We start from the raw sequence: 25,837 nt of genomic DNA, 5'->3' as shown, positions 1-25,837 counted from the left end.
TTTTTTCTTGTCCTAAGTGTTTTCCTTCAACTTCCCCCCTCACCTTTTCTAATTTTTTTTCAACCCAGTCTTTTTGATTTTTCTAAGTGCTTTTTTTCTCAGTGTAAAAATATTAGTGTCTAACTGACTTGTCTTATTTCATGTCTACAGGTGGAGAAAAGTCTGGTCACACCAATCAACACTTGAATGTGATGCCAACCCCCTTAATTGTGCTATAGTTAAACTGTTTTCCTGTTAATAAAAAGTTCAAATTTAGCATGTTATTTGCATTCTTTTGCTGTGAAGAATAAGTCATGCATACAATTTTAGACATTCATTTTTTCAAAAAAAAGTGGCTTTTGAGATAGCATAGGCCAGGGGTCGGGAACCTTTTTGAAAGAGAGAGCCATAAACAATTCCTATTTTCAAATGTTATTCCTTGAGAGCCATACTCACAATTTAAAAGTCAAAATACATGAAAATGTGCCAATTTTTTAGTCATTTTACCACTTTTAAAGTACAAAAAGTATTTGAATTCTTTTGACAACATTGTTACGCTGTTGCTAATCAATGAATATCAATGAGTATCAATGAGAGAATAGATGCAGAAGACTCTAATGAAAAAAAACAAGTCAATGCCACAGTGCCGACGTGACGTTCATATTGGTGCATTCAGGACTCGGCTCTCTCACCACCGGTTTCCATATTTTAGCTCAGAGCCATATGCAACCATCAAAAGAGCCACATGTGGCTCCCGAGCAATAGGTTCCTTATCCCTGCCATAGGCCCTCCAGCATTTAAAAATGGAGCAAGTTTGACCAAGTCCAACATTAAATAAATCAAAAAATACAGACTGGGGATTAAAGTCAAAACATTTGTCCCCAATTTTTTTTTCCAAGTTAGCTGTTTTCTATCAATAGAATACATACCATAACGCCCTTCCCATAACGCCACTCAAGTGCCATCTCTCCTTTGCTCAGTCAGCAGGCCTTCATCCCACTGCAAAAGGCAAGCAACATTAAAGTTACAGGAGGCAGGGGGAGAAAAAGGACATACCCTTCTGATGACTTTGAAGCTCAGTGGCTTGGTTTGCTTTTTCTTTTTGTCCACTGCAGAGACACTCAAATATAATCTGAGTCTTTATAACAGGGATCTCCAACTCCAGTCCTCAAGGGCCCCTATCCAATCTATTTTCCATGTCTTCCAACACACCAAAATCAAATGATCACGAACAAGCTCCTTGATAGCTTGCTGATGAGTTGATCATTTGAATCAGATGTGGTGAGAGATATGGAAAACATATTGGACAGGGGCCCTCGAGGACTGGGGTTGGAGACGCATTGTAGCCACTTGAACTCTGACCTCGGTCATGCGCATTAAAAATAGACACAAAAAGTCATTGTTTTCCTAATACACGTTATTATGAAAACCTATTATTTTTTGTGTATTTCAGACTAATACACATTATTATGAAAACAATGTATTTTTTATGTCTATTTTTTGTGCATTTCATTTTGATTGTGAAGGCCTCCAGGTCGATATCTGACCCTGGCAACAATTAATGGCTGAAATGTGATTGGTTAAATGCTTAAATATGAAAACACACACACCTGGAAGGAGCACAACAAGGGGAAAACAATCAAAGGAAGGTGACATACAATTTAGAATTATTTAAGTATTCATGGACAAAATATAATTAACATCAGTCTGTGATTCAGATATTTTTTAGGCCAGCAGAGAAGGCCTTGCAGGCCCTGATGTTCCACTACTGGTACATACAGTAAGTGTGTATGCAAGCCTCATGCTGTGTGTGTGTGTGTGTGTTTGGGTGGTGGTGTTGGATTGTGGGTGAGGGGGAGTAGTGGTGGTTTCTTATCTCTAGGCCACAGGCAGCGTTTGAGGCTCTTATCAGTAGTTACCACATTGTAGCAGCACATCCTCTTGTCCAGCAGGGAGCGGAAAACTCTGCTCGCAATATGGACAATTCCCCTCACTCCCAGACCACCCCTCTCTCTTTCTGTCTGTCTCTCTCTCTTTCTCCATCTCACACTCTGACTGTGTCCCAGCATTCCGACTGGCAGCCCGGACAGCATTGTGTCATCCTGGCGACTAACAGACAGGCAGAAAGTGAGTGAGAGACCAGAGGGATGACAGCAGTGTCAACATCATCGACATGCTCGCTTCCACTCTTTTTTCCTCCTTCTCTTTTGGATCTGCGTGATTTGAATGCATCTTCTTCTTTTTTTTGACTTTTTCCAAAGAAAGTGTTTGAGCGACACATCAGATACTTTTTGCTCCAAAGAAGCACAATTTTGGACACTGAAGTCACATGGGGGTTGTTATGTTCCTGTGAGTATTGTTTTAGTTGATATACAGCGGTAATAATATTTATTAGACTGCTAGCTTTTAAGCTCTTATTCTTGACGGGCTGCTATTTTATACAGCAATGAGTAATTTGTAAAGAATTTGAGTTGTCTCACTTGCTAAGACAGCTGCCACAAGTGAATAAGCATTTAACATCCAAAATATATTTTACTTTGGAATGCAGATATATTTAAAGTATACACTTTATACATTATTCAATAAATGATGTACTTTACTGGTTTTATTTTGCAATAAAAAAGTGCAGTATAATATTACCTAATACTGAAACTAAATTCTGTTAATGCTGTTCATTTGGGGCAACCTAGGCATAAACTTTACATTAGGTGGTGGTTAATAAACATGTACAGGATGATTAATATTTTTTTTCATTCTAGTGTAGTGGTGGGTAAAATTTATAAGAGCTTATCTTCAATTATAAAATGTCGTCAAACAACAGAAATATTACATGCCATGTACGTATCTGTATTGCTATTTTAGATGACTTTTGTGTACACAAATATTCAAGTTTTATCAAACTAATTGTTTTAATTATTTTTAATTTTACTTGAATTTAAATTTGCACTACTGAATTAAATAAGATTTACGTACATTTTCAAACTGTGTTATTGCATATCCCTTAAAATATATATGTACAATAAGAAAAAATATTTAGTATACATACACATTATTAAATGTTTAACATATTTATCATAATATTTCTAAGAAATCGTTTAACTTTAAAGACAAAAACATAAATCAGTAATTTCAAAATGTGTGATAACGGAATGTTTGTTCTTTTAAATTAATTCATAGATTTGATGTTGCTGTCAAAACAACTATCTTTAACTCATTGTGAAAGAGGGAACTGTCCAAAACAAAAGTCATGACCATTAAGTGGCAGTAAAACAGGAACAACTCTATTGCAAAACCTAGACGACGATGGTGACTCAGAACCTACACCTAAAGTATATCTGCCTTTACACAACAATACTTTGGTTAAACAATCATTTCTTCATTAAAGATAGAATATCATATCAGGACCCCAAATTTTCTTAATCCACGCGTGGCGTGCAAAACATACCATGCTGTACATTGATTAGTTTCTAAATCTACAAACCGTATACGCCAACTATACACTAAAGCCCGAGTGTGTTTTTCTTTTGTTTTCCAGACGCTTTGATATGCATCCAATCTTTGCCAGCCGGGGACATTCTGAGCGCTTTAAAGGATTTTGACTCACGTCCTCCACACACGGACCAACACGTGACACGGCATAGAATCCTCAATGCAGGATATGTTTTAAGGAAAAATACAAATATTATATTCTGGGTTACACTGCACCTAAACCTCTTGTATAGGCCAATCGAGTGCAAATTTGCCTTCAGTGAGACAACAACTGACAATTTAACTTAATGGGTCCCCAAATTATTTGTTCAGAGTAATGAAGCTTTGAACATCTAGTATCTACCAAACCTACTTTTACCAAATGGCAGGTAACACAATAATTTCTTTGTGTTTAACTAAATAGGCCGCAATTTCCACCTGGGCAAATTTGCTTGTAAATGAAATATATAATCTTAATTCAATATAAAAAACCTTTTGCAAATGTATTTGTCTTTTTAAAAGATGTGCTGTGGCCCAATAAACAAGGGGAGGGACTGTAAGAAAAAGGTGGGCTTGATTGGCACTTTATGATTCCTTCCTAGGCTCTAAAAATAAAAGCTTAATTAAGGGCGAAGGTGAAGTAAATGTAAAATCTGTATAAAAGTGTGACAAAGCAGCGTACTTAAAATGTGTATGCTAGCGTACATCAACATGTTTGTCGTCCTGGTATATAAGAGCCACTAGGACAATGCACACCCAAACACACCTCACAAACACCCACACACTTCTAGGAAAGAGGAATTTCCACAATGATGGAGAAGATAAAGCCTAAAGAGCCTCACACTCCCCCAGAGACCCTCCCCAGCTCCTCACCTCCAACATGCATGTCCGATGAGAAAGATGCCCCCGAATGCACTGAGACGACCGCATCGACCGATGTGCCTATTGAGCCCGTTGCCATGGAGACGGAGGAGCATCGAGGTAGTTCACCAATGATCGTTTCCCACACCGAGTCCCCAAAAGTCCCCTCTCCCCCACCGCTTCTACCAACCAAGAACACCAGGGGCCGGGTCCCTCAATCCTCTGCTGCAACTTCCACTTGTTCTTCCTCATCGTCCTCTTCTCTCCCTTCCCACATCCCGGTGATCAGTCTGGCCCACAGCAAGCCCCCTCTGGCCATCTCCAACCCACCACTGACCACCCTCCATCCAATTCCCAGAAAGCACCCTCACCTGGAGCTGCATCGCGCGCAGCTGGCCTGTTTGCCCGTCAGCGGTTCTGGGGGCTCTGCAAACACTGGGGGCGAAGGCTGTCCATCAGGATTGGCTCAGACGTACCTGCAGGCACATCATCCTTTTTTCTCAAGGTAACAACAGTTTTTCATCTAAGAGTAAAGATTTTACAACTGGCACTGTCACTATTAAAGCAGGAAAAAGACATAGGCACTATCTTGCAATCGTTACAATAACAAAAACCTATTAAATCATTGTTGGCTGGATACTAATTCAGGGTGTCCTCCGCCTAGTGCACACCGTTGGCAGGGATAGCCTCCAGCACCCCCCATGACCCGTGTGAGGATAAGCAGTACGGATAATGAATAAATGCATATTAAATCGTTGTTTTTAAATGATGTTTATTTAGGGAGGATTGTCACATTTTCAATTCTTGTGAAATTTTCGGGGCACTATTGTTTTTATTTGAATTAAATATGTATGATATCATTTTCCAAACCGCTTATCCTCACAAATTCGCAGGGGGTGCTGGAGCCTATCCCAGCTAACTATGGGTACCAGCCAGCGGACAACCTGAATCGGTGGGCGGCCAATCACAGGGCACAAGGAGACGGACAACCACTCACAACTAATTTAGAGGGTTCAACCAGCCTACTGTGCAAGTTTTTGGGATGTGTGAGGAAACCGGACTAACCGGACAAAACCAAAGGAGGAGCCTGAGGACTCAAATCATGAAAGAGTCCAAGAGTTAAGGTTAGCTCAATTGAATGTCAAAATCTTGAAGGGCAAAAGCTGGTAGCTCTTTTCGCCCCAATTTGCATTTAATCTGACAATCAAAAAGCATTTTTATATCATAGCGCATGTAAGACTGGACTCATTACCCCCCATTATGCCTCTCCCACTGCTTGTTCCTCTCTTGTGTGCTTGCTCCAGAAGCGATTGATCTATTCTAGCTACACGATACAATCAACTACTAACTGACATTCATTAGACTGACCTCAAAAGCTTCACGCAGTTTGTGGATCAGCTAATAATGTCCACCTCCCACTAGTTTGTACTGCATCCCTCATGTCAATATTTTCTTCCTTCAGTTCTTTCTTGGGTGCTTCAGGAGGCTATGGCATCATCACGAGTGGTCGGGTTAAAAGAAGACCCCCGTCACACTTTGAGATGGAGATCAATGATTGTGAGTGGAATGCGAATGTATGGGTGCATATAGTGTGAGATTTTAGTCAAATTTGATTGAAAAATGTCCTCTTATTTTAATATTCTATGGCGGGCCGCTTTTAAAAATCTATAGGCTAATTTAAAAAAATCTTGTTTTGTGCCCGTGTAGCGGGGCCTCCTCAGAAAATCGCACGGCGTGTCTTCACCAACAGCCGAGAGCGCTGGCGTCAACAGAACGTGAACGGCGCCTTCTCAGAACTGAGGAAGCTCATTCCCACGCACCCGCCCGACAAGAAGCTGAGCAAGAACGAGATCCTGCGTCTGGCCGTCAAATACATCAACTTCTTGGTCACGCTGTTGGAGGACCAAGCTCAAGACGGGAGCAGGGACTCGGACGAGGAGGAGACGCGGAAGATGGACTCGTCCGGCATGGACGATAAACTCGAACCCCTCTTTCCGTGTGACACGCCTCCTCCATCGCAAGGCGCATCACCGCCGTCAACTTGTCCCGGGGTGACGAGACCTCGCAAACAAGACTCCGCCGACTCGCCGACTCTGCTGGCGGCTTCGCCGACGAGCTCTAGTTGCGACAGCGACGTTAACAGCGAGGACGGCTATGGGGCAAAGACCTCTGTGGTGACGCATAGCACTCTGGGCAAGGTCAAGGGTCAGATAAGGATGGTGGCAACGACACGTGATGAGCGATGACCGCAAAAGTAAGTGGAAGTGGAGGGTTCAATACCAAAATGAGATGCTGGCTTCTGAGTTTGAGGTGTTGTCATTTTTTGTGTCTTTTTCAATAAAGTGCTAATGTTGTGCTTGCACAGTTGTTTTTTTAAACCGCCATTGTCTACCATTGACAAGGCGTTTTGCACCGTCAATCTCATGTAGTGAGTTATTACAATGAAAAAAAAAATCACATCTTTAGAGCGTTGCCAATGCCTTTTCAAAAGGCTAATTCGACTTTTTGTGTTTGTGCTCAAAAATAAAAAAGTGATTTCATTTTTTCTCTACTGGTTTTGTAAGAAAATAGGCCCCGACATTGGCTTGATTTTGATCATTGTGGGGCTAATTAAAATAATACAGCTAATGTACCTACCTGTGGAAGAATCACACTCATTTTGATCATCCACACCCAAACACAGGTTAGTTGGTAGAATCTGTAATGAACAGAGGGAAGCCAATATTGACTAGACGCCAACATGCAGCAATCATAAATTCAAGTGTTGAATTGGAAAATGGAGGAAAATACACACGCACAAAATTCTAGTAATCTTATTAATATGATACGTGTTGGGTCAAATTATACAGTAAATCCTGCGTTTATGGTCAAAAGAAAGGTTATCTCAAACAGGCTCCTGTAATAGGTACTATCCCTGTGCCTTTGAGCAAATGTACGCAGTTTCTGCGTGTGATGACAAGTAGGCTTTTTGTGTTGTGGTAATGACGACATGGCCTATGTCCGATTATTATATTATTGTATTTAAAAAGTTGTTTCATGAACTCTACCTGTAAAATCATTGCAAAATAGGCAACATAAAAAACATGTTTTGTGGTTATCAGGACCTTTTTGGAGCTCATGTTTTAGTTTGGATCACACAATAATACTCCATTTTTAAAAAGGATCATTTCCTACTCATTTCTTGTGGCTACGGATTATGTGTTGGTGATGACTGATTGATTGATAATGTAAGTCTTACACAATATGTCAACAAAAAGTATGCGCTGTGACATTTCTAAGCCGGACGTTAGCGTTTGCTGACATAATATTGTGACAATTGCAACCATGGGAAAATGACCTCTATCATAATGCCATTATGTTTTTCGTGGATACTTTTTTTTAATGATTTGATGTGCCTGCACACACACACACAGGCGTGTGTGTGTGGGGGGAGGCTGTATTTATTGTGGTTATGTTTGACAACCAGCAAGGATTTATGTAACCACAGCAACTGTAGATGTGTGGTAATGTAAAAAGATGTAGGATGTGGTTCAAGATGGGATTTTGAAAATTAGGCAGGGGTGTTCATTAGCTTCCTAAGAGGCGTGGCTTTTTACAAATCGGATACGTTTAGGCGTTAAGGTGGTAACTGTATGGAAGTCGGAAGAAAGACAGAAAACGGTCCCAGCCTGTTGCTGGGAAGCCCAATGCACCCACTTTCTGGACCACATAACAGGAAGTTTGCATATCTCACTCGTACCCCAAACCACATTGACTCAGTCGGGGTCCCCATCATCCCTTCCCTTATCCAGCCACATCATTCTGATAAAAACTCTTCTTCTCTATTTTGCTTCTATTGATTGTGAAACTCAAAGGACTTTAGCAACATTGAAATGGACTGTTAAAATTGTAAATAGCTGATGAGTTATTTTATTTTATTTTTTTTAAATCTGGCTTCCGAGCAATTATGGCATATTATGAGGCTGGTAATTTGGAATGCTTTACATATTCCGGTAATTTTTCTTAATGTTTAAATGTAATGTATTTGTTCTTCTGATTAAAATAAATAAATAATAAATTAATTAACATTTTCAAATCACCAATTAAAAAAGTACTTTTCCAAAACATGCATTTGAAATTACAAAAACCTAAAGGTCATTTGACTGTACTTTAATGATAATTAACATTTTTAATAAATGACTCCAAACTGATTTTTTAATCAAAAAAATTCTTTTAAACTAAGTGGTTGGTATTTAAACAATTTTAATGTAATTATTGAATCCAAACACTTTGTGTTTTACAGACGAAATCTACATTTCTAAGGCCAATTTTATTCTATTTTTAAAATCCAAATCAAATGTTGGAAATGAGCCAAAAAGTCTGCTCACCCTTGGTTGTAAGGTTGTGTGTTGGGGTGTTTGCTTCTTCTCACGCTGCCTACAGGAGGCCAAGAAGAGTGAAGATGGCAAGCCAGGCTGGATGGCTGAGATAAAACATCAGAGCCTCCACCCCACACCCTGAAGAAAAATGAAGATGTTAACCTGCACACAAAATATTAGCTAACAAAACTATCTCTCCATTACTTTGAAAATCAACATCAAATTTGCCTATGTTCTTTAGCTATTAAGCATTACTGTTTTTGTTTTTTTTAAATAAACATTTTACATAATACATTCTATTCAAATATAATACATGAAATGAACATGTCTAAGTGATGGACAGTTTGGGTTTGTAGAATCTGTACTTTGCATTCAGGGTGGATTACAGTACATACCATACACATACGTTTGATTTTAGTATCGTGCCAAATGGCTTGTTTTAATGAATGCCAGTTTCATTCTGCAGTTAAACACAAAACAAAACACCTCCAGTTTTAAGTATTACAGGAGCTATGTATCATTTGCTCACAACAATGTGATTTTCACCGCAAATTGCTAACTTTGGAAGGCAAAGTACATGTCACATATAGTGTACACAAAACCACCATTTGAACATGGGGAAAATTTAGAGTTCTCATTTAACTTAATGATATTCCACAAAATTGTTAGAATTTAGTCCCCAAAATGTATTGGTTTTATTCCGCTGTCTTAGTTTTGTTGAATTGCTCACATTATGTACAGTATGTGGTAGATGTTTAGCCAATCACATTTCAGCCAGTGTGTTGCCATTTCAATCTTAATCGACAAAATAAAAAAAACCTTCAGAAACAGTGTTGGCCTCTATTCTTCAAACAATCAGAATAAAAATTCATCATTCATTCATCAAGTCTGTTGTGCTAATCGTGGATGACAGCAGGCTTTGGCATCTTTATTCCAACCACCTTCAACTGGCAAAAATATATTCAGCATCCTAAAAGATGTATCTGCATTTTTCATGAATTTCTGCTATTCGATAACTACTCATTTGTAACTCTATAAATTGAATAGTACAAACATTCGCGCCAAAGGCACTAAATGCTGATGGTGTACTGCCATTCTTTTGATTCACAATTCCATCATTCCTTTATTTCATTTTCTTAAATTCCTCTCCTTGTTTCACAAGTGAATCCATGGTATCGTTCACTTGTTTTTCAATGTTACTGGCAACCTTTTCTGGTGCGCTTTTCTTGCCAAACTTCCGCCTGCCCACCTCAGTGGCAGCAGATCCAACAACGGCCCCCGCGGCTCCGCCGACTGCCCCTGCAAAAAACACCCCCAGCACCAAACCCAAAACCGCTCCCGCGATGACCACCTTCGGCACCTTCTTAGCATTGGTCACCATTTTCTGCCACAGGGAGCTTTCGCTGACCATTTTAGCTCCAGCTTTGGCGCCAGAGCCCACTTTCCCCCAAACTGGACTCTGGGCCACCTTCTTTGCTCCGGCGCCCAGTCCAGTTCCAAGACGCACCGAACCGTCGGCCACCACTTTGGCTCCGGAACCAACCTTGCCCCACACGGGGCTTTGCGCCACAGCCTTCGCTCCGGTTCCGATTCCAGAGCCGACACGCCTCGAGCTGTCTGCCACCGCTTTGGCCCCGGACCCGACCCAAGACGAACTGTCCACCACCACCTTGGGGAGTCTGTCGCCCACCTTCCCCCACACGGGACTGTTGGCCACAGTCTTCTGCGCGTTCTTTGCTCCGTTCCCCACCGATTCCCACACCGGATTGCCCGCCACCCTTTTGGCTCCGTCGCCGACCCACGCCGAGCCGTCGGACAACAGCTTGGGCAGCGTCTTGGCGCCGGACGTCACTTTCTCCATCATAGACTGCAACATTGTCGGGGATGTGCCGGCCATTGCGGCGATAGACGGAAGGCTCTCGATATTCATGCTACTGACGCTCCTCTCAGCCTGGGCTCGTGTTTTCTCAACGTCTTCCTCTCTCACTTCCTCTTCGGCCTCGGCCACAGTCTGCATGTAAGGGTAGAGGGAGCGCCTCTCGCCCCGAAACTGCTCAGCCAGGCGCTCATCCTCCTGCTTCTTCCGTTTCCTCTCCCTGGTTATCTCGGCCTGCATCTCCCTCACTAGGTTCTCAGCCTCTTGGAAAGCGGGACTGGAATAACACTGTCCCCCGGCTTCGTGGGCGATCTGCTCCACCTTTTCCAGAAGCTCCCCCACATTCTTGCCGTCAACATCTCTCTCCAGCACGTGGTACCTGTCCCCGCATTTCTCCACCAGTTTTAACAGATCGCCACGCTGGTCCGCAATGTAGGTCTCTACGCTGCCGTAGTTGCCGCTCTTCCTCAGAAGGTCGGCGTGCGTAAAGAGGACCACTGTGTGTTTTTTGACCACGTCGGACCCAAAGACCGTCTCGAGGGCGCTGAGGGCCTGCAGTTCCACCTTGGCCGGTTGGTCCACCGGAACGCACAAGAGGAAGGCGTGGGGTCCGGGGCTGGACAGGGCAACACAGGAGGAAATCTGAGAACGTACCTCGTCTGGTGTACGTTCTGAGTGGAACCAGTCTGGGGTGTCCAGTACTGCCACCTGCAAGAAGTCCAAAGAGGCGTGTGAACAGAAAGGCTTCTTTTTGTAAGCTTAGAGCTCAGGATTATCCGGAAATAACTAAATCTATCTAGGAATTGTTCTCACCCTTCTTCCGGCAACCACTGCTTTCTTCTTGTCACACTCCTGAGTGATGGCGACCAGACTGTCGGGACGAGACTCAAACTCATTGCGCCCCAAGATGACGTTGCCGGCTGCACTTTTCCCCGCTCCGGACCGTCCGAGCAAAACCAAACGCAGCTCTGGTGAGGAAGGCGAAGATGTAGGGGTGCTGGCAGGGTACGGCGCGAAGTTTGGCTTTGGGGCGTCATAGACCAAAGCTTGGGGATCCGGGGAGGGTCTGGGGGAGGCGTCGGGGGTATTCTCCTCAAAGCTGTTGATTCTCTGATGAACTGGAGGGGACAAAATTTCACTAAACAACTCATTCTCCAAAGTAAATATGATTGTTTCTGTACGTTTCACTCACGAGTGGAAATACGTTTAGGTGAGGGGCTCTCATCCATCATTTGTGCGCGTCTTGCACCATCTAGAGGACATAGAGGAATTTTCATTGCATTATACAATGTCTGTGGGAGCTTTTTAGAACTACGCATTCATTTTCTGAAGTGCTTATCCTCACAAGGGTCACGGGGTCCTGGAGACTATCCCAGCCAACTTCGGACACCAGGCGGGGGCCACCCTGAATCGGTGGCCAGTCAATCACAGGGCACAAGCAAAAGGACAACCATTCACACTCACACTTATACCTAGGGGGAATTTAGAGTGTTCAAACAGCCTACCATAGGCATGTGGGATGAAGACGGAGTACGCTGAGAAAACCCACGCAAGCCCGGGAGAACATGCAAACTCCACACAGTGAGGACTGACCTGGGAATCGAAACCTCGACCCCAGAACTGTGAGGCTGACGTGGTAACCACTCGGCAGCCGGGCCACCCTTGTTAGAACTACAATACCTATAAAGCAGGTAAACGTTTTGCTTCATATGAGCAATTAAGAGTGGGTCACAAATAGGAGTTATAAAGGGTTATGGAAAACCTGTTCTCATAAAAAGGAAACATTTTAGGATTTTTAGATCCTAACTGGCAGCTAGGTGACACTCATGGTAGGCTGGTTGAACAGTCTTAATTGTTCCTAGGCATGAGTGTGAGTGTGAATGGTTGTCCGTCTCCACGTGCCCCGCGATTGGCTGGCCAGTGATTCAGGGTGTCCCCGGCCTGGTGCCCCATAGTTGGCTGGGATATCCTTAGTAGTTCAGAAAATGAATGAATGAATGAATAGATCCTAACCTGCATTGAGCCTATAGGGCCGCCTCTGGAGCTCTTCCTCATTCCAGCCCGACTGCCACCTGCTTGGTTTTGTAGCTGGCAGGTTGGACTCAAACACCGCTGAAACACCTCCATTGATGCTGTCTCTCATGTCTTCTCTCTTCCTATCCCAAGACTGTCTGTACGAGTCCACCCTCTCGACATTCCCAATGGTCTCTACATTGGGCGTGTAACTGGAGGCCAGAGCTGGCCTTTTCTCTTCTTTTTGCATCCGGAAACTTTCCATCAGTTCTCGCTTGCGCTGCTGCACACGTTCCTCCATATCTCTCTCCTCTTTTGTTTGGAGGGAGAAAACTCCTCTTTTTCTGGCCATGTCCTCAACCTTGAGCATATGAGAGAACTTTGCCTTCAAAACTGAAGCTTGATACCTCATATGCTGAAATGACATTCTTTCTAGTAGAAATTACAGATGTTAGACTAGATTTAAGTTAGTGAAAGAAGCAAAACTGGTAGACAGATAAGCAAGGCAACTAGGTTGAAATACATTTCTGAAACTGGATATTTGTTCAATTTATATTTTTAATTTATTTTTAATCCATTTATGACAATAAAAACCTATTCAAATGTGAACCCTTAAGACCTTTAACTTTTTATAGAGCAAGTGACTATTTTTGGTGGTAAAATATGACTATTACTATTAATATTTATTGCATAGTTGAATAATATTTTTATATAATTATAAATAAATCCTACATTATTACATTGTCAATAGGCTACAATTGGTACACTAAAACAGAAATACACTGGTTATGGCCGTGTGTAAAACGGTAAAGTATTTTATTACTATTAAAATTCTACATTGACGGCGCTAGATGTCAAATTCATGTAAACTGGGAGGGCTGGGTGTGAATGGTCTTAATTTAATAACTAATGAGCAGACCTAAAATGTTATGACTACAAATGTTTGCTTTTTTAAAAGACATTTCACATTATCCCTCAGAAATGAACACTGGTGAGTTATTTTTAGAACAGGCCAGTGGGTTACTCATTCTGACACTTGGCTCATCTATGTATCTTCACCATCCCTGAGTAAAAACCATCTGACCAACACATCATAACAACAAAGAAATTCCGATTTTATCCCCCTACCTTGTCAAGAAGTTCCTGCACCTGGGTCCGTTCCCGCGGCAAACGATTATTGATAACATGGTAGCGTCCTCCACAGAGCGCAATCATTTGTCTCAGGCCTGGATGTTCCTTCTGAAGGTACTCCTGCAGAAGAAGATAGTGGAGGAACAATTTTATCATAAATCCCACAATATCTCCTCAAAAGTAACAATTGTATTAAACCTATAGTATCTGATCTTCGTTTCCTTTTTTATTGGTTCCTGGAAAAGCATGTCTCTTACTTTGAAGGTCTATTGTTGAAGGTCTATAGTACCCCATCATCTGATTGATGAGTTATTATACCAGCACATTAGAATTCTAACTTCCAACGTGGTTCTAATTAAGGTGATCTGGTCATGTGTCTGACAGTGCCATTAAATGTAAGCTCTTTGAACACAGCCTCCCAAGAATCAACTGAAAAGAGCTCAACACATGAACAAATGCCAAATTTAATATACTCACTTCCACTGTTCTTCTCATGAGATAATCTCCACAAGTTAGTAGTACAATGGTGTGATCTAACACTTGTATTCCAAACATTTTTTGCAGTTGTGCAGGAACTTGACCATCCATCTAGAAGAAGCACAAGTATTTTCCATCATTCCCCACTCCATGAAATATAATATACTAACTATATAACAAAATATTGTATACCAGGGGTCTCAAACCGGGTGTTTGTTTCAACCAATCCAGTGTCAACAGTTTAACCAATAAGGGGTTTTCTTAGCCCCTGGCTGCAATCAATTGATTACACTTGAAAAAGGCGTCCGCTTGTTCGGTTTGAATGAAAACTTGCACCCCCTGCGACACATTGAGGACCGGTTTGAGACCGCTCCAATGTAGACAATAAGAATGCAGGTGTGCAGTACATCCAATAGCATAAAATACAAAAACACACCCAAAAGTTTGCATATTAGAAAAGTACATATCCCACAAATACTGAACTTAGTTTTGAAATGTTATGAATAGTTTTGAATAAACGTCTACCCGAAATGTGAAAATGGGATTCTGAAAACTATCGAGATGAAGTGAATGAACTCTTTATCATGGAGCATATTTTACACTATGAATTTTTGCCGTACATAATTTGAAAGAACCATTACACAATAGTTTTAGATGTGACCATCTATGAAGTAAATTCATAATTTGAACAGGTAGATTGTGTCAAAATTTGAATGTGGGTATCCACAATAGCCATCCTGTATGGGGTTGCATCCAAATAATAGTAAAAAAGCCATTCTTGATAGAGATAACCAACCTCTGTAAACTGGTTGACAGGCACCAGTAAGAGAACTGCATGTGGACCGGGTTCCAACAAGGTCAGGGCTCGCTCCGTCTCCTTCTTAACGCTCTCCTCCATATCTTGGCCATTCCAGTACCATCTGGGGGCCTCGACCAGGGTGACCATCCTGCCCTCGGCAAAGTCCCTACGCAGCTGGATGCTCCGGGGCGTCGCTGTAGACATATCCGTCAGCTGGCTGAGGATGGTATCGGCCGACAAAGTTTTACCGCATCCTATATTGCCGAGGAGCACTATCTTCAGCTCTGGGGGGGTCGAGCCGTGCTGCTGCATGTGTGAATTCATGGCTGGAGGAAAAGAAAGAAGAGAAATGACTAGGAGCTCCGCCAAAGGGTTTTTCACTGGCAGTCATGTGCATTATGTGCAACATTGCTGGATGGTGCCAATGCACTCCAAATCAAAAGTAAAAAAATAATAAAAAATAAAGAATTGCCATGAGACATTTCTATTGCGATGGAAAAACATGTTAATTATTGGAAATTAGAATAGGAATCAACTTGTTGAGTCTTGCCTTGTTTTGCCCCAACAGTTGATATTGAAACAAGACAAAAAATACACATGCTTTCCTTTAGAAAAAACAAGACACAACTTTTCATAACTTTACATCATCAATTCTTGCTCAATGAAACGTGTAAATGGATTACTTACTACTAATATTTGGACATTTAAAACAAGAAATTTAAACAGCACTGTGACGTTACAGATAGTGGACAGTTTATGTCCATTGAAATCTCTTCATTTCCATTTGATATGGAAAAGTCATGTCTTCATTCATTTCAACCTGACACATTTTGGAATGCCTTATGTATCATGTACATACCGAGATGGTCATTTTCCCCATTTTAATTAATTATTATATTTTGCACTTAATATGTGCAACACCTCACCTGTCCTGCTTGACTGCATTCTATCACAGCATGCTCATACGGACACATAAAACAGACGAAATCATAATAAATTTAAAAGATTTAGCTTCTTTCATTACTGGCTTGCAAACTTCTCAATGGTCAGTCAGGTATTTTTATTTTTATTTTACATTATTTAAACAGTAGCTGACCTTTTCCCTATTCAAAGCATAGAAACAAACTGAGAACTGAACCTAAATTAATTGTTAAACTTAATCTGATGTGTGTAAATATAATTTGGGGGTTTACCACTAGTTAAGCTAAACATTTTAACATCTGATTGAATTCAAGCAGTAGTCTTGGATGAGAGTTTGACAAGAGAACTTAATACAAGACAGAACATTAAAAAAATCCAAAGTAACTCACTTCAAATTAAGAAATTGAAGACGTCTAATGTGCGTTATAGTTTTTACCTTGCTTGGAGCCGGTGACACTTAATCCGCAACACCTTGGTACTCGTCGACTCTCAAGGTAACTAACAGCTTCTATAATGGAAGAGTCACAAGTTTGCAGTCTCACCACTCCCCATGCGCAGAGAATGCATTAGGATATTATTGTGTGTATAACAGGTTCCACAATCTGCAGGCTGTTTAACATTCCTTGATAGGGAGGCGCATCTCGCGGCACTTTCACCACACCCCAAAATAAAAAGCAATGCCACCAGCATTGATATTTTATTGCTCCAGGTGAATAATAACCCACACATTTAGATGGGAATATTTTGACTTTCACTAAGACCTGAGATAACAGAAATATATAATAGAGTTTAAGTAAAAGAGAATGGGTAATGTACTTTTTTTGTTGAAGGCTTAAGGTTCTTTAGGAGGTTGGACTTTCTTCTTATAAGACTCACCAAACTAGAAAACCTCGCCTACTGTATGAAAAACGTATGAGTGATATTGACAGCTTACAGTTACAAGGGGTTTTGTACATAGTCAAGTCGACGGGGTAAGTAACCAGGTTGATGCAAAAAAGGATGAGTCACAAAGCCAGCGATACTGAAACCGTAGTACAAATACCACAAGTGGTATCTAAACACAAATATAGCCATTGTTCAAAACTGCCAACCCCCCAGTATATTTGAAATGGACATCTCTTAGATATGTATACTATACATATATATATATATATATAGAGCAAGATGTATGTCTATATATAGATGTTAGAAGCAAAAAAGTCAAGACAATTCTGACCAAGAGAGCACAATTTATCGCATTGGCTATTATTTTTTGCATATCAAATCATCTCATTCTCTCATTTTCTGAACCGCTTTATCCTCATTAGGCTCACGGGGGTTGCTGGAGCCTATCCCAGCTGACTCCAGGCCAAAGGCATCGATGGCCAGCCAATCGCATGGCACAAGGAGACGGACCACCATGCAGTCTCCCACCCATACCTGGGGGCAATTTAGAGTGTCCAATCAGCCTACCATGCATGTTTTTGGAATGTGGGAGGAAACCGGAGTACCCGGAGGAAACCCACGCAGGCCTGAGGAGAACATGCAAACTCCACACAGATGGATATGACCTGGATTTGAACCCAGGACCCCAGAGCTGTGAGGCCGACACGCTAACCACCCATATCCAATTATGTAAAACAAAAAAATGTAGTTCACAGTTTCCTACATTGAATTGAACATGTCAGGTTCTCACCCCTGAGCTAGTGGAGATGCACAATTTACTAAGTGATTAGCTTTATCTAATGTTCAAGCTATGAACTCCAACAGAACGTAAGCTGAACTCAAGCTTCTCGTATGGGCCATATTCAATTATATTTTCATAATTTTGCTGTGGGCCAATCAAAACTGTGCAGCGGCCCAGAGTTGGCCAGCAAACAGTGAACTGGACACGCCTGTATTAGTGGCATAAATCCATCCTTAGTATTTCCACTAGACCGTAGACTGCAAGTTACCCGATCAAAACACAAGGGGCATTTAGAAAGAAATACTAATCACCAGAGACAAAAAAAAAAAGCACATTACTCACGTTTGTCCCAATAAGATGCTGTCCAATTAGGCACAAGACTTGTCCAAGCAGGTGTAGGTGAGAAGTGGCAGTGATGGGGTCTGAGTAATAAAAGACTTTGATGATCCTGCACACAAACCAATAGAACAGAACAAAATATTGACCCAAGAAGAATTATGCTAAAATCAGGCAACAACCTCAGTATAGTTTGCTTGTTCAAAAAATAAACTCACAACTATATTCACTGAACCAATGTACTAATATTTTATTAGTATTTAAATGAAGAAATAGCCTTAGACGCAAGTGGGGAAAACCGCTGAGTAACGTTTAGAGCTTGCGTAAGTTTAGAGCGTTCAAAGGTCAGACACTCTGCCGCCTGATAAACCACAGGTGAATGATCTGATTATTTAACCTTGTTTTGGGCATGAGTTTTTTTGTGTGTGTAAAGTCATTGGTCCGTGGCACGCTGAAGGGGGATGATGCCATTCCAATTTGGAACTCTGGGCCGCTGCACATTTTGATCTTCCAAAGAGAAGATCAAAATGCCATACAGTTATGTGATATTCAAAATTACTGTTATTGTAGAATACCCCTTGCAGTCAAAATGGATTGGACGTCTGTCTCTGTCAATGGCACTGAAAAATGGTCATTCAATGCCAGAAAACCTGGTTGAATTAAGACATCCTCTATGTTGATGGCAGGGAACAAAGTAATGTGAGTTGGGTAGGAAAAAAACAAAACCTCCTGAAGTAGTGAATAACTGGTGTACTGGTAGCTTTTGGTTTCATGTTTTGAAGGAACCCTGTATGAGTCACACAAAGGAAGCGTCCCATGAATGGGTTAAACAATGTAAGAACTACTTCCAACATTAAAGAAAAAGAACATTGTGGTCATCAGAAATTCTTTTGATCGAAGTTTGTGTTTATCTTTTTTGCTAGCAAAAAAAACAATTCATTTTCAAACCTATATTTGAAAATGAATGTATTTTTTGTGGAATGCAAGAATGGTCTGCAAAATAAATACAAATTAATTTTCAAATCTAGATTTGAAAATTAATTTGTATTTTTTGTGGAATGCAAGAATGGTCTGCAAAAAAAATACAAATTAATTCTCAAATCTAAATTTGAAAATTAATTTGTATTTTTTGTGGAATGCAAGAATGGGCTGCAAAAAAAAATACAAATTAATTTTCAAATCTAGATTTGAAAATTAATTTGTATTTTTTTGTGGAATGCAAGAATGATCTGCAAAAAAATACACATTTATTTTCAAATCTATATTTGAAAATTAATTTGTATTGTTTTGTGGAATGCAAGGATGGTCTGCAAAAAAAAAAATACAAATTAATTTTCAAATCTAGATTTGGAAATTAATTTGTATTTTTTTATGGAATGCAAGAATAGTCTGCAAAAAATACAAACTAATTTTCAAATCTAGATTTGAAAATTAATTTGTATTTTTTTGTGGAATGCAAGAATGATCTGCAAAAAAATACACATTTATTTTCAAATCTATATTTGAAAATCAATTTGTATTTTTTTTTTGGGCCAGCAAAAAACAAAAAACAAACTTTAAAGAATTTCTGATGACCACTATGTTCCTTTTCTTTAATGTTAGAAGTAGTTCTTACATTGTTTATCCCAGTCATGGGACGCTTCCTTTGTGTGACTCATACAGGCCCTCCCTCTTCCCCTTTGAGAATCCTCTAGTCATGTTTTGAGTTCAGTCTACAATGAACAGTGCAGTGTCATGCTTAGCCCTCAACCCGCCCCTGCTGTTATTCCAGGCCGTTGCTCAACTTCCCAACTCTCTCTCCTGCCTCCCAAATTGCTGCGTCACGTTAAGTCGCTCCCGGCCCCGTGCTGTTTGTGCTGAGCTGTCTTCCTGTTTTCATTCCTCTAGTCTAGTGGGAGGGAAGTAGGAGGAGAGTATAAAAGCGCAGCTGGCAGACGCAAAGTGAACAAAGAGGACTGCAAACGACTGAGTGACTGTGAAGAAGTGGAACCTGACTTGGGAGAAAAGCAACACGATGGAAACGCCGAAGACGCAAAGAGCTGAAAAGTAAGAATGGATTGGATTTCTCAAAAGCTCAAAAACTGCACTGGTTTCTTATGCTTATCACACTAGATGCAATGTGTATTTATCTTCAATAATAACTGTGTTTACCCCACAGGGACCTGTCAGAACAAATCAAACGGGTGACAATGGAGATTCACATGAGGGCAGAGAACACCGAATTAATGCTGAGCTTCCAGAAAGGACAAGTCACTATGCCGCAGTATAAGGTAACACGGATTTCCTACCGTGCTTTTTATTCATATTCATCATCTCAACACCTTCTCTCATCTCCTACTGTGCTTTTTAATCATATTCATCATCTCAACACCTTCTCTCATCTTCTATCAGCTTCTCCTCAGCTCCCTTCATGAGATCTACCAGACTTTGGAAGAGGAGCTGGACAAGAACTCATGCCACCCCGCAGTGGAGCCTATTTACTTTCCCTCCGAGCTGGCTCGGTTGGAGCCTATCGAGAAAGATCTGGAGTTCTTCTACGGTCCAAACTGGAAGGAGAAGATAGTGGTGCCCGCAGCCACGAGAAAATACTGCGACAGACTCCGAAAGGTCATTCTAATCATTATAAAAGGCACTTTTCCCTCCACGTGACCACGATGCTCATCCGTAATTTTTCATTTTTCAGATTGGGAAAGAGAACCCAGAATACCTGGTAGCCCACGCTTATACTCGTTACCTTGGCGACTTGTCCGGCGGCCAGGTCCTAGGTCGCATCGCCCAAAAGTCCATGGGCCTGAAGAACGGCGAGGGCTTGGCCTTCTTTGCCTTCCCCGGGGTATCCAGCCCCAACCTGTTCAAGCAGCTCTACCGCAGTCGCATGAACGTCCTGGAGTTGAGCGAGGAACAGAAGAAGGGCATCCTGGATGAGGCCGTCAATTCCTTTGAGCTTAACATCCAGGTAGGATAGCAATACTTGAGTGAAGAGCTTTGGGCTGTAGGGGGACACAGAATGTTTCATGTCACACTTACTCTCTTCAACTGACTTTGTAGTATTATCTTTCACTTTCTTATTATATCTGACTTATGGATTGTGTTCTACCGAAAGGTCTTTGAGGATGTGCAGAAGGTGCTGAATATCACTGAAAACCAGATGGACTCCAAACATGTGGAATCCAAGAATGGTCTGCAGAGCTCCATGATGGCCACTTCGTTCTACAAGATGCTTCTCGGGATCTTCGTGGTTGTTGTCACCATGGGAATCTGTATGTCGTAGAGCATAACGTGAGCTAACTCAAGAGTTGCTGCAAAAATGACTGAAACGTTTTTAATATACATACATACCAGTCAATTACTTGGTGAACCTTTGATATATATATATATATATATATATATATATATATATATATATATATATATATATATATATATACCCTATATATATATATATATATATATATATATATATATATATATATATATATATATAGTGCGTGTTAGAAATGAAAGAGGGGTTCTTTGAGTACCAGCTCCAAGTATTTTTTTTAAAAAGAGGACTTTACTGGTCCTACATTAGGACTGATAGTGCCAATTTTAATTTGTGAATAATGTAAAAAGAAGCTGATATACATACCCATTCGGCATAATTCTAGCATAGGTCAAGAAAATTGACATGAACTGTTAACTTCTTAGGTAATTTGTTCGAACGATTCACCTCGGTCTGCCGAAACTGATGCCAATCTAATCAGTAGAATGACATAAACGCAAACAATTTGTACTGAATTTCACTAGAAATGGAATTCGGTACAATGGAAAACGGTAGTACTACATTCTCTTGCTTAAATTGCACACATTTAAGATTTAAAACCGAATGAAAACTACTTCTGGATTGTTTGTTCCTTTGAACTTTTACAATTTACTGTACATACCTGTACATAAAATACACTGTAATGTCTAATTCAAATCTAAAATGTGTATACTGTCATTATATGATGTTTATTAAAGTGTTTTGTTATAATTACATCCTGGATTTGCAAGTTTTTTTTAATAGCCATGTTGAACGTGTCCTTTTTTCCTTTAATGCGGGCAATGCACTCTGCCTACAAATTGAGTCCAAATGATTGACATTTTATTCATGTTTTGATACCAATCTACCATATCTGATCAAATCCTTTAAAAGCTGGGTTTGTTGGTCATGCGACTATACACATTTCAGGATTCCCATCATGGTTTTCACTCACTTTGCATTGTCATCAATGGCATCCACTTGAATAATCATTAGAAAACAAACCATACACATTATTCTTTACCTGTGTTTTCTGCACTTGGACACCATTCTGAGCCATATATATATCATCAACAATAGAAAAGCACCCTGGTTAGCAATGTATAACCAACTTTAATTGTGGTTAGAACTTTTCCTACACATTCTTAGATTGCACATAAATTAAAACCGAGCAGGGACAATGTGGGAAAGAAAGACAAAAAAACAGTGCTATACATACTATCAAGGCTGGTGTCTGGCTCCACCTCGTGGACAACTACGACCTGAAAGAACACAGTCAACATGATTGTACTTCACAAGAAACCTTCATTCTCACAAGGCACACAGCAGCTGGGATGAAATAAATGAAAAACAATCCTGTTATATGCCATTAAATACATTCAATTCTAATGCTGGCAACAAGCAAACACGAGATGGGTGGAAATAACACTAAAATGTTTAAAGGTTAAAAAAAACTGTCAGAAAACTACATCAGAGGATGTGGTATTTTAAAAAAGGCAAAACCTCCTCTCCAATTTTAATGGTGTGATTAAAAAAAAAGTTTGACTGTGGTCCTAATACTCTTTCATATATTAGTTTAAAATGGTGCAATATTTTTTATGCTCTTGAAAAAAGTGAAGGGATTTTTTTTAAAGCTATCAAGATAAACATGAATGTATTATCTCTATTTCTGTTCAGAATTAATTCATACTGTCATTCTTTCTATTGATATTACATATTGCACATTACAAAGACTATTCAGTGACATTTGTGACACCAAACTGTCAAAAATCAATTTAAAATATGAATTCATTCATTCATTCATTTTTTGAACCGCTCACAAGGGTCGCTGGGGGTGCTGGAGCCTATCCCGGGTAACTATGGGCAACAGGCAGGAGTTGGTGAATTGGTGGCCAGCTAATCGGACAAACTAAAATATAAAAATAATATATATTTGAGGCTCTATGTAAAAGTGAAATATTTATGGGAAATGAGTTGCTACGTGTCAAGAGGTCATTGTTTGAGTTAAATTCATTTTCTACATGTATGTGCATTTTTAGAACATGTGCAAAATGCCACATGCCCAGGACTACTTGTGTGCAGCAGCTTGGACAGTTTGGGTTATTAAGGTGCGATTACGTGAGCTCGGAGGCAGGCCTCAGTTAGTTTCGTAGGTGGCCAGCAGCGCTGCGTCCACGGGTTCCATGCAGGATGGGCAGGTGAAGGAGCGCATGAGCCAGGAGTCGATGCAGTCCATGTGATAGATGTGAACGCAGGGCAGGAACCGGATGGGGTCGCCGTACTCAAAGTCCATCATGCAGATCACACATCTAAAAAAAAAAGACACAAAATTGTTCTCACTTTTCGCAACTCTGCAGGATTATCTTGATAACATTCTGCACATACTCAAGACTCACTCTCTGACTTTTCGTTCTATGGGGTCCGAGCCCGGATCGAAGATGCCTCTGGGTAGGTGATGGATGAGGCCGATACGTTGGGCGATGCGAACCTGCTCGTCCTCGCTTAGCTGACTGGCCAAGCGACTCTGTCCGGGGGTGGGATGGTACACAGGTACGGTCTCCGGGTGCTCCTTGATTAGCGAGGTTAAAAATCATAATTTTTAATCGATTTCATTCATTTTCCGTACCGCTGATACTCAAAAGGATTGCGGGGGGTGCTAGAGCCTATCCCAGCCAACTATGGATCCCAAGCGGGGGACCTGTATTGGTGGCCAGCCAATCACAAAACCCAAGGAGATGGACAACCATTCACACTATAACTATGGGCAATTTAGAGTGTTCAACCAGCCTACCCTGCAAGTATATTTGGGACGTGGGAGGAAACACAAGTACCCGGAGAAAACCCACACAAGCCCAGGGAGAACTACTATTCAGCAATTTCAGACATGTTCAGGTTACAAATCTCTTTGATATGCAAATTGCTGTAGCAATATACAAAAACAAGATACAAGTTACGAAACTCCCCAAAACCTCAATGCATTTCCTGTATCCATTATTTTATTTTTAAATTGTTGAGGTCGCATTGCATCCTTGGAACGAATTAGATCACAGGTGTCAAACTGATTTCAGGGCGGGCCAGCGGGTGGGTGTGTAGGATGGTGGGTGGGTGTTTGGGTGGGCGTGTGGGATTGTGGGTGCAAAAAGTTAGGCCACTGAGGTCTGCTGGATGAAGCAGCACCCGACTGCAATCAACTGATTACAGTTGTAAGAGAACAAATTGGTGAAAAGGTGTCGTCTTGGTGGTTTGGAATAAAAACCTGCACCCATTTAGCCCTTTCATGAATCAGTTTGACAGCTGTGAATTAGATCATTTACATCTGAAATATTGCTCTATTTACAAAATTCCAAGTTATGAAACAAGTTCTGGACCCAACTATTTTCGTACTTATGAGTTTTAGAGGTAGAAAGACAAATACATGTGATATATGTGGCCTGTAAGCCTAATTTAATGAGCATCTAAGAGTAAAGGACAGCAAACAATTGGTTGATTACTAAGTTGCAGCCACCGCGTGCGTGTCTTAGCTACCGTAACCGATTTGTTATGTAGGTCGGAGTGGGGCTAACTGGGGTCACCTGGTATGGCGGCGGCGGCTCTCCGGGTAGGCTTCCCCCCTCAGACTCGTTCAGAAGAGACAGATCATCCACTCCTTGAGAGAAAAGGCAGTTCCCCATTGAAGAGAAAGCAACATGAGCGATGATCACAACACCTGGACTCGAAGCAACTAGCTCTAGCTGTTTTCGCTTTTCTTATGCCTCCTGAGAAAGAAAAAAAAGCCCGATGAAGATCTGATGTCTCGTCATGAAATAAATTCTCTTAAGTTTTTTATCCGACAAAATAGGTGACACGAATCTGAAACGCGCAACCGAGTAGTTCCGTGTCCTAAATTCTTGTGATTGCAAAATGTAGACCGGAAGTCTCGCCGGAGAGTTTTGTTTACTTCCGTAAGAGAAGAAATGTAAACCATTGTTTTCCGGTTTCAAGTGGTAATTTACCACATTAAAACGCAATTTAAAATTGGTATCATCTGAATGTTAATGTACACGGTTTAGGGAAAATTAAACTCTAGGTGTCCATAAAAATCTGCACCAAGAGAGAGACCTAAAGGGGTTTTATCCAATATTTTTGCATTAATTCTAACTGAGAATACCCTTATCATGGGAAATTCCAATCTTCTCCCATTGATCTTACTTGCTGGTTATGGGGCACTCAAACCCATTTTTTTGCTAGGACACATAGCACCGAGCTGATACGACATAATAACATTTGTAAATAAAGGAATACTCGAAGAAAGTGGACCTTTCCATCTAAGCAGGCAAATTCAAAGCATCACCGTATTTGGTACAGTGGTCACACCGATTAAGTATGAGACAAGATATTGTGAAACTCATTTTCTCACTTCATTGCCCCCAAATCTAATTGGTACCTAGTATTTAGTTTCATATTGCACCCTTGAGAATGATCTTTGCTGCTTTTACATAGAAAGGAGTGTTCTTATGACTATGTGCCATTAAATGAGCCCCATTGTTTCACCTCGTGAACACATTTCTAATGAGATGAGTTTAGAGGCTATGCTGGACAAGGCATCTATGGCCGCTTTAGTATGCTGGATTCTATCCCAGCTGACTTTGGCAGAGAGACCAAACCGGTTGTCAGTAAGCAGGGTACATATAGA

At 40.8% G+C, this 25,837-nt stretch overlaps 4 protein-coding genes and 1 long non-coding RNA gene across 7 annotated transcripts; 2 read left to right on the top strand and 3 right to left on the bottom strand.

The window, feature by feature from the left end:
- Positions 1 to 921: 921 nt before the first annotated feature.
- LOC144077669 (uncharacterized) lies at positions 922 to 7,005 on the bottom strand. Its single transcript, XR_013301063.1, has 3 exons — positions 6,946 to 7,005; positions 4,680 to 4,784; positions 922 to 978 (listed from the first exon to the last, which is right to left on the bottom strand). It is a non-coding gene; the product is annotated as an uncharacterized LOC144077669 (long non-coding RNA).
- On the top strand, positions 3,597 to 6,670 carry lyl1 (LYL1 basic helix-loop-helix family member). Its single transcript, XM_077605568.1, has 3 exons — positions 3,597 to 4,813; positions 5,771 to 5,865; positions 6,016 to 6,670. Exons 1-3 carry the CDS (start codon positions 4,257 to 4,259, stop codon positions 6,552 to 6,554), a joined length of 1,191 nt encoding a protein of 396 aa, XP_077461694.1. The 5' UTR covers positions 3,597 to 4,256; the 3' UTR covers positions 6,555 to 6,670.
- A 2,068-nt stretch (positions 7,006 to 9,073) lies between the features above and the next one.
- Positions 9,074 to 22,427, bottom strand: LOC144077475 (uncharacterized). Of its 3 annotated transcripts, none has more exons than XM_077605253.1 (12): positions 22,385 to 22,427; positions 20,983 to 21,143; positions 20,620 to 20,875; positions 17,892 to 17,997; positions 16,273 to 16,391; positions 14,960 to 15,288; positions 14,164 to 14,274; positions 13,684 to 13,806; positions 12,556 to 12,916; positions 11,735 to 11,794; positions 11,356 to 11,660; positions 9,074 to 11,250 (listed from the first exon to the last, which is right to left on the bottom strand). In XM_077605253.1, the coding sequence occupies exons 6-12, from the start codon at positions 15,284 to 15,286 to the stop codon at positions 9,790 to 9,792; spliced, it is 2,748 nt and encodes a 915-aa protein (XP_077461379.1). In that variant the 5' UTR covers positions 15,287 to 15,288; positions 16,273 to 16,391; positions 17,892 to 17,997; positions 20,620 to 20,875; positions 20,983 to 21,143; positions 22,385 to 22,427; the 3' UTR covers positions 9,074 to 9,789. The 3 variants fall into 3 exon arrangements, with proteins under 3 accessions (XP_077461379.1, XP_077461377.1, XP_077461378.1); XM_077605251.1 differs by having other exon boundaries at positions 16,320 to 16,391; XM_077605252.1 differs by lacking the exons at positions 17,892 to 17,997; positions 20,620 to 20,875; positions 20,983 to 21,143; positions 22,385 to 22,427 and having other exon boundaries at positions 16,320 to 16,798.
- hmox1b (heme oxygenase 1b) lies at positions 19,630 to 21,219 on the top strand. Its single transcript, XM_077605254.1, has 5 exons — positions 19,630 to 19,931; positions 20,044 to 20,155; positions 20,277 to 20,492; positions 20,569 to 20,841; positions 20,989 to 21,219. Exons 1-5 carry the CDS (start codon positions 19,900 to 19,902, stop codon positions 21,154 to 21,156), a joined length of 801 nt encoding a protein of 266 aa, XP_077461380.1. The 5' UTR covers positions 19,630 to 19,899; the 3' UTR covers positions 21,157 to 21,219.
- rnf11a (ring finger protein 11a) lies at positions 22,259 to 25,056 on the bottom strand. Its single transcript, XM_077605255.1, has 3 exons — positions 24,738 to 25,056; positions 23,562 to 23,734; positions 22,259 to 23,474 (listed from the first exon to the last, which is right to left on the bottom strand). The coding sequence occupies exons 1-3, from the start codon at positions 24,834 to 24,836 to the stop codon at positions 23,303 to 23,305; spliced, it is 444 nt and encodes a 147-aa protein (XP_077461381.1). The 5' UTR covers positions 24,837 to 25,056; the 3' UTR covers positions 22,259 to 23,302.
- Between the last annotated feature and the right edge of the window lie 781 nt (positions 25,057 to 25,837).

This window comes from Stigmatopora argus, chromosome 7, assembly GCF_051989625.1.
Source record: "Stigmatopora argus isolate UIUO_Sarg chromosome 7, RoL_Sarg_1.0, whole genome shotgun sequence".
NCBI lineage: Eukaryota > Metazoa > Chordata > Actinopteri > Syngnathiformes > Syngnathidae > Stigmatopora > Stigmatopora argus.
Note: the sequence above shows the minus strand (reverse complement) of the source record. Positions and strands in the feature narration are given on the sequence as shown.